This window comes from Lepidochelys kempii, chromosome 26, assembly GCF_965140265.1.
Source record: "Lepidochelys kempii isolate rLepKem1 chromosome 26, rLepKem1.hap2, whole genome shotgun sequence".
Taxonomy (NCBI): domain Eukaryota; kingdom Metazoa; phylum Chordata; order Testudines; family Cheloniidae; genus Lepidochelys; species Lepidochelys kempii.
The window spans coordinates 7,157,329-7,165,484 of record NC_133281.1 but is presented as its reverse complement, the minus strand read 5'-3'; the positions used below and the strand labels follow the sequence as shown (position 1 = coordinate 7,165,484).

General features: G+C 43.8%; 1 protein-coding gene across 2 annotated transcripts in view; it reads right to left on the bottom strand.

Moving 5' to 3' along the window:
- The window catches only part of LOC140903535 (zinc metalloproteinase-disintegrin-like NaMP), a 49,888-nt gene that overhangs the window by 12,595 nt on the left and 29,137 nt on the right, over positions 1–8,156 (bottom strand). For both annotated transcript variants that reach the window (XM_073324945.1, XM_073324946.1), the window contains exons 11-15: positions 7,408–7,538; positions 5,760–5,937; positions 4,038–4,127; positions 2,546–2,741; positions 5–107 (exon numbers count right to left, since the gene is read on the bottom strand). In XM_073324945.1, coding sequence (XP_073181046.1) covers positions 5–107; positions 2,546–2,741; positions 4,038–4,127; positions 5,760–5,937; positions 7,408–7,538 — 698 coding nt within the window. The remainder of the gene's footprint in view (positions 1–4; positions 108–2,545; positions 2,742–4,037; positions 4,128–5,759; positions 5,938–7,407; positions 7,539–8,156) is intronic.

Below are 8,156 nucleotides of genomic sequence, written 5' to 3'. Positions count from 1 at the left end.
TTACTTTTTTGCACAGGGGATGAATGTGCCATTCACCTTTTTGCAGTGTCCATAATAAACTCCATTCTGGTTAGTCTTATAACAAGAGTCTACAGCTACTGTAGCACCTGGGAAGGAGGCAAAAAAGACAGAAAAGCCATGAAGAGCATGGAAAACAGTATGCCCTGGGCCAGATCCTCTGCTGATGGAAAAGTGGTGGAGCTCCATTGACCTCACCAGCTGAGGAAATGATCCATTCATTCTGTTGACATCACACACGTGTAATCGGATTTGCAGTGGCACATCACTCAAATGTATCCTGGACTACAGTAGCACCCAGGATGTTCTAGGTGCTAGCATATCTACGTAAAAAATAGATGAGGGATAAAGTACATTCAGGGGTGTGTGGCCAGAGGGCATGGCTGGGACATGCCAATCCCCAGCTTTTCATTTTGACTCCTTGAGGTCCATGATGGAACTTCAGCTGGCTCTAGATTACACTGGAGGACCAGGCTAGTGGACCGAGTTTAGGGGAGGGCAAAGGTGAGCTTTATGCAGACCTTCACCCCTCTATTCTCTGCCTCGCCCCCAGCCTGCACTGTGTGTTCTTTGCACATAGCGGAGGATCCAGTCCCATGTAAACCTATATAAATGCGGGGTTGCATGGCTATAAATGAGGGCAACATTTGCAGCTACGGCCTTTAGTGTCTGAAACTGTGAGGTGAGTGTGGTCCAGTGAGTAGGGCACTGGAGTGTAAGTCAGGAGACCTTGGGTCTATTCCCAGCTTGCCACTGGCCTGCTGTGTGGCCTTGGCCATGTCCATACCGCTCTCTGTACCTCTGCCCCCTGGTTTGCATTGCCTATTTCAACTATAAGCTCTTTGGAACAGGGACTGTCTCTTACTGTGTGTTTGCCCGGTGCCTTGCACATTGGAGTTGCTTGGTGTGATGACACTAATACCCAGTGAAGAGCAGCTGATGTTTCTGATGGCTGCGTGTTAAGACAACAAGCACAATACGTTTATGCTGTAAAGATTAATTTGAGTTTTTTGTCTTCTAAAATATCGTCAGTAATGAAGACCCTGCAGTTGGAACCTAGCTTATAATTTGTCCCTAACAAGCAAGGGAGAATGGTGTCTTGTTTGCTCTCCCTGCCCTGTAGTGCCACAAAAACAAATTTTTATCGCTAAGTAAAAAGGGAGCATAATCATCATCATCACATCAGTGTGAAAACAGAGAAATGGCCTCAATTTATCATGTAAATTCCCCACCCACTGCCGGACTACCTTTTTCCCCAACATTGTGCAAAAGAGGAGGAGTTTTCCAACTTCCTCTTTCCCCAGAAATGCATATTAGAAAGTGTCTGAAATGTGGCACTGAGCTTATGAAACTGGTAGGGATCGTCAGATGCAGTGGTGGCGTAAAACTACTAGATTTAAGCACGCATGGCCCAACAACCAAAAACCCCCACATGGAATGAAATCTTTAAAGCTTTTTTCCTTCTTCTTTGGGGGAGGAGTGAAGATGTGTGATCAAGCAGCTGCAAATACTGAGGGTTTGTCTACAAAGGAAAGTTAGCGGGGAGTGAGCTAGGGTGTGAATTTAAAGCCCAGTAGCTACTCTGCACTAACTTCCTGTGTGGACACCTTTCAGAGTAGCAGCCATGTTAGTCTGTATTCGCAAAAAGAAAAGGAGTACTTGTGACAATTTAGAGACGAACAAATTTATTTAAGCATAAGCTTTCGTGAGCTACAGCTCACCCTTACTCCTCATTAAGGGTGCCTTTGGTACTTATCTACATGGCCCTGCAGTTTGGACTACAATGCTATGCTATAGCTCCCCTGGGTGGACACCATTGGCGCAAATTAAAATATACCTAGTTCGGGATCCTGGACCTTTTAGTTCGCGCTGGAAGTGTCCACATGGGGCAGTTACAGAACAGCACACCAGCGCATGCTAATACACACTGCACGTCACACCCCTGTGGTCTGAAACCCGGCCACCATCAACCATTTGACCTACCAATAGGGTGCAAGAAAAGCTATGGGGTTTGTACACGCAAGGAACCTTAGTACCAATAACTCTGTGCTGAAGCATTAAGACAGAAAAGGGAAGTTCTCTCTCTTTTTTTTTTTTTAAGGAAGTATTAACAGATTTCAGAGAAGTTTCTGTTGGCTTTGTTTTCTAAATGAATGTGACTATGAGAAAAGGAGATTAAGCAGGTTCTCCAATGGGAAAAAAAGCTTTAAAACTACTCCCCCTCCATGTCTTAGACACATTTTTTGCCATGCTGGGAAAGTGGTAATTGAATACTTGTAAAAACCAGTTAATCCTGATGATAAACTGGGCTGACAATAAATTAAATAGAGTGCTGTAAATATAGCCCCTTCCACAACAGGTGGAATGTTAAGACGCTAGGACCACACCTGCATAACATCATAGCACAGTTATATTGACGTGTTGGCTCCCATTCTCAAAAGGTACTTGACAAATTGTCACAAATCTGTCCTGAACTGTCCCCCTCACCTTAAACAATCTGATTAATTTAATGACAGCATCCACTCACCTGATCCCCAAAGAGCAATGCATTGGCTCTTCAGGGTGGGGCATTTCCCCATGTAACAGTAACCCTGGCCATCTCTGCAAAGGTATCCATTGACTCTGAATCGATCCACTGGGCACTGGTGGGACTGGCCAGTGCACAGCTCGGGCAGGTCACAGTCGTGCTTTATCGGTCGGCAAAGAGTCCCTGCTTTTTTAATCTGTAGCAGAAAGAGAGAGCAGTGGTTTTAGACATGCCATTCCCCCATGTCATTTAAAATACCCAGCAATGGACTTATCCCAGGGCTGAACAGGACTTAAAAGTCTCTCACGGTCTGATCACCCATGTTACCCATTAAGGGCAAAGAGTGAGTGTTTGGTAGCTCTGAAAACCAGGCCACCTCGAACCAATTGTGCAGTCCTTCCATGCATGCCTCCCTCATTGAAACTAGTAGAACTTCCAATTCCCAGAGAAATCAGTGGGACTTCTGCATATATAATGACTGCATAATCGGGCCCTTTCATTGAGCCTGCTAATCAGTGACATTGGCAGCCATCCTATAAACTCACTGCTGCTAGCTATAAAATGCTTCCAGCGAGTGACCTTTAAGTGTCATGTGTCATTGCTTTCAAACACCTGATATAATTTCCAGGGAGAGGATTATTTTAGCTTTGGTGCAGATCAGTTATTTGCTGGCTACCGTTATTTCCAATGAGATTCAGAGACATCCTGGGTTAAGCTACTGCCATTTTAAAGAAGGCTGGAAAATATACGCTACATCATACTATGAGAATCAGAGATGCTGCAAACCCAGCACAATGGGTGTTAATAATAATGCAGATTAAAATACTTCGCAGTTTCTAGTAGAAGGTACTCAGCATATTACACAGAGACAGCCATGGAGCTTGCTGCAGTGGCAACGATGCATTGTGAACCTCCTATGCTCTCCCTTACACACCTTTTCTAAACACTCCTGGCTGTGTTATGGCGAAGTTGGACTGCAAGCTCTTTGGAGAAGAGCCCTGTGATTATTTAGTTGTCCTTAACATACCGTTGCCACCCATGACTTAGTAGGATATAAAGGAAATGGATGATCTTGTGGTTAAGATACAAGCATGAGAGTCGGATGTGGATTTTATTCCTGTGTCTTCCACAGCCACACTGTATGAGTCACATAAACTTTCTGGGCCACAGCCTCAGTGGGTGTAAACTAGGGTGGTTCCACTGACTTCAATGGAGCTATGTCAGTTTATACCAGCTGAGAATCTGGTGCTCCATGCGTCAGTTTACCTGTCTGGAGAGATGGGGAATGCTGAGAGGTTAAGTTAATTAACATTGGGTTGAATTAATCAACCACTTTGAGGTACTCCAATGGAAGGTGCTTGAGAAGTGCAAAGTATGATTATTGTTATAATGCTGCATCAGAGATAAACAACAGCCATTGTTCCATTTTAAAGGGGTCCTCCTGCCTTGCCCCAAAACCCAAAGAAACAGCTGAGATCAAAAGGGGTCTCACTTGGCAGTTTTCACAGCACTCTCCAAATCCACATTTAGCATTCAGCTTCAGCTTGCACGTCGCAGCTTCACAGCAGATATTTGTGCATTCCTGTGAAACAATCACAGAGAAAATTACTGGCACGGTACAGTGCTCTGTGTTTTGTTTTGTTTTGTTTTGTTTTTTCCCAGTAGCACATTTCTGATAGGACGGCCTGTACTTCGCTTAAAGAGAGAGAACGAGATGCATTTGTGCAACACGTATCTAAAATGGCTTTACGGCAAAGCAAACTGATACTAATCATTCTTCAGGAGGATTGTGCGTGACAACGAAGCATGCTTGATTATAAAATTGCAGAATCAAGTGGTGCAGGGAACGGCTAGTTTTGTGTTTTTTGTTTTGTTTTTTTTCCTTCGGCACAGATCACATACGGCTCTTCCTTATTGTAACTGAATCGGCTTACAGTTCAGCTCAGCCTCACCACTCAGCTTTCTGCTGTCCCCCAATACACGTATTCTGCCTTGACAATCGGCTGGAAACTCGGTGTTCTTAGAAATAAGTTTCCACACTAGCTTCAAGACTGTTTTTTGTGGCCCTAATGACTGTACTGTGTGTCTCGTGGCATTTGAATGGATATTCCATGGAAAAATGCTACTGAAGCATATTCTGGCAGAAGTTAATTCTGGGAGCGAGCAAGAAAATTATTTCATTTGGGCTAATGTACATTTGAGTCAACCTTGATTCTTCCAGCTATGCTTCAGAAATGTGTAAAGCTCAACAAACCGTAACGCTGGGTTAATTGAAGATTAGGGTTAATTTAAGGTGCGTTCTGAGCTCCCCAAGGCAACACTGACTGAAGCTCCCCCTTTGCCAGACCAGTAACCTTCCCTCCTCCACAGGTCCTCTGCTTCTCAGGGTTGAAGACCAAGGGCCTCATTTTCAATTACACTAAGGTTCCTTTGCACAACCCAGGCAGTGTAAAGAAGCCTTGATGTAGGGGTAATTGCAAAGTGGATGGGAAATGCTACCAAATCAGCACACCTCCCAACATTTGCCAGTGGCTAAAGTGGGACAGGTCCTGCCCCCAGGGGTGGGATGCTGGCGGGGGGAGAGGGGGCGCTACTGGGGTGACACGAGGGAGCTGCAAGTTCGCCCTGCACTCACCCAGTGCTGGTAGCACCTGCAGTTCCTGTCCTGCAGGGCTGGCTGGGCTTGGCTCCGGTGGTCTGAGCACATGCCTGGTTTATGGAAGGGAGGGGTTGTGAAAGGGCAAAGCTGGGAGTGAGGAGAGAATAGGAGCGTAGGGAGGGGAGAGGCTGCCAGGGAGGAGAAGGGGGGGACAGGGAGCGGGTCATAATGCTTGCAGCCCAGAATGGAAAGCTGAGCCCAGAGTCGCTTTGCCCGGGTTTGTGGGTTAAAGTGGAACAGTCCAATGAAACCTGGGACAGCTGGAAGGTATGAATCAAAGTCGTAGCATTTCATAACCTCATTGCACTAGGCTAACTGGCTATACAAAGGGCAGAGCAATAGAAAATCTGGCACCTTCTCTGCAGCTCTGAGTTTTCTGCACCCTCAAGTAGCAGAAGGTTTCAGACCTTCTCCCAAGACCTCTGGGCAATCAGGGGTTACTTGTGGAAGAGTGAGGTGGACTTAAAAAACAAGGCTACGTTCAAAGAGCCAGAAGCTTCTGTAGAGTTTCTACCCCTAGATAAATATTATTTTTTCACAACTATTCACAGGTACCTCTGGAGTTCCACAGTCACACTCTTCTCCTTTCTCTACAAAGTTGTTCCCACAAACCGGGGTTGCTACTATGTCTTTCAGTGCAGGCATATTGGTGATGCACATTGGTGTTCGGTTCAATAGGTATTTCTGAAAATCCTGGAGGCTGCATGCAGTAAAATCCTTTGGGATGTTATAGCTGCATAGATGAATCAACATTATTTCAGTGACAACCAATTACACACAACACACAGAGCGTATAGGACATGAATGAAATGAGTGCCCTCATCCCAGTTAATCAAATACAGTGGTTTCCCCAAATGCTCTTTAAAAACCTGGAAAGTTTAGTTTAATTTCTGGGCATTGACAAATATTTTTGTTGGGGTGAAAATTTTTTTTAAAAAAAAACTTTTTTGGAGATACTGACAACATGGAGAGAGCATCTTCTTAGATCATAAATTCCTGGCTCTATAAGACAAGTGTGTACAGTGGTTACTTCTGGCACCTGAAGTACCCAGTTTTCCCTACTATGGTCCTGTGGCAGCAATATTAATCCGTGAACTCTATATCTCAACCACCAACATCCTAAAGTCTCAAATCGGTGTTGAATAGTTTGACCTCGGGAAGTTCTCCTCTCTTACTGGAGTTTAGCACATGGACTAAAGTGGTGGGATATTTTTTTTTCTTTTTTTTAAACCAAAAATACATTGCCTCAACCACCCACTCTTCAGACGTATGAAAAAAAGAGGAGAAAAATAACATGACAAAAGGGAAGAGAATAAAGGACGTGTGGTTGTAAGAGAAACACTGGTGAAACAATTAAGGAGAAAGAGTGGGAAGTTTACACAGGATGAAAAGCCACATTTCTAGAGGAGTCAAGCTTGGTCGACACAAATTTTAATCAGCTGGGATCTGATACAAAGCCCTTCTACATCAATTCTGCAGATAAACACAAACAGCAGGAAGTGAACCATCATCACGAATATAAAGGGAAGTTTCTCTTAAGCAAGCCTCTATGGGAACTGTGAATACTGGATGTCGAGGAGAGGTGGCAGAGTAACAGCCGTGTTAGTCTGTATTCACAAAAAGAAAAGGAGTACTTGTGGCACCTTAGAGACTAACCAATTTATTTGAGCATAAGCTTTCGTGAGCTACAGCTCACTTCATCGGATGCTTATGCTCAAATAAATTGGTTAGTCTCTAAGGTGCCACAAGTACTCCTTTTCTTTTTGAGGAGAGGTGGGTGTTTTGTTTAACTAAGGATTACGTAAAATTGTGTTGGAAATTTCAGGGATGCTTTCAATTGGCTGCTTATTGGAGAGGCAGATAACTAGGGCAAGTGGCTCTATGAGAAAAATCCACTTAAGTTACAAGCAAGTTTTTCAGGACATGAAACAGGATATGCAAAGACTGGGTAAGTTCTGTCTCACCACAAACGTGTGAAGAGTCATGCTTTCTGGGCTCATCGTTTCACATGTTACAGTTATTGTAAGTGTTTGTTTGTGGCGTAGTTCACAGATCCATTTCAACAATACTCTATTAGCCTTCTCCAAAATCAAGCGAATGGAAAGACTCCCATTGACATCAGTGGGCCTTGGATTGGGCCCAGCTGTATTTTAAAGCACTCACAGGCTTTGTAGTTCCCTTTTTGCAGATGCAAATGCCTCACCTGAGTTGTGCTGCCATGATACAAGATCCAGAATTGCATTTGCAGAAGCTAGTGTCGTGATTCATGCCAAAATTATGCCCCATCTCGTGTGCCATGGTGGCTCCAATTGAAATTGGATTGGTATTATGGTCCTGCGGTGATGAGAACAATAGAACTGTCAGTTATTTCTAGCAACCTGGGAGCAGGTTTGGAACAGAGCACAGCATAAGAGAAATGACATGGCTAAGAAATAGGAATCCCAAAATAAATATCTGCGAATGCAGAATACTTGTATAAACCTGGAAAGGGATTTTTTTAAATGTTTGTTTAATTGCATCTTAATTAGAAAGCAACAAAATTATTTAGCTCAAAATTCTTTCTCCATCTCTCTCTCTAGACTGGAATTTTCAAAAGAGTCTAAGACTAGAAACTATACCAGTAGACTTAAAGCAGTAAAACTCTTCGCCTCCCTTCAGTGTGGATGCGGTTAAACTGGTATACAAGTGCTTATGCCAGGATAGCTTATTCTGGATCAGGAAGTGAAGCAAACTATAGCAAAACATGACACCTTTATGCCAATATACCTGTATTCAGACTAGGATTTACACTGGAATACCTATATCGGGGGGGAGAATCGCACCCTCAACTGACGTAGATATACTGGTATAACTTCTTAGTGTATACCAGGCCTAAGGGAGATAGGCAGCCATTTTTTATTGAATTGTAAGAGGAATTGGTACTTAAATCCCTTAAACTTCTTTGAAAATCCC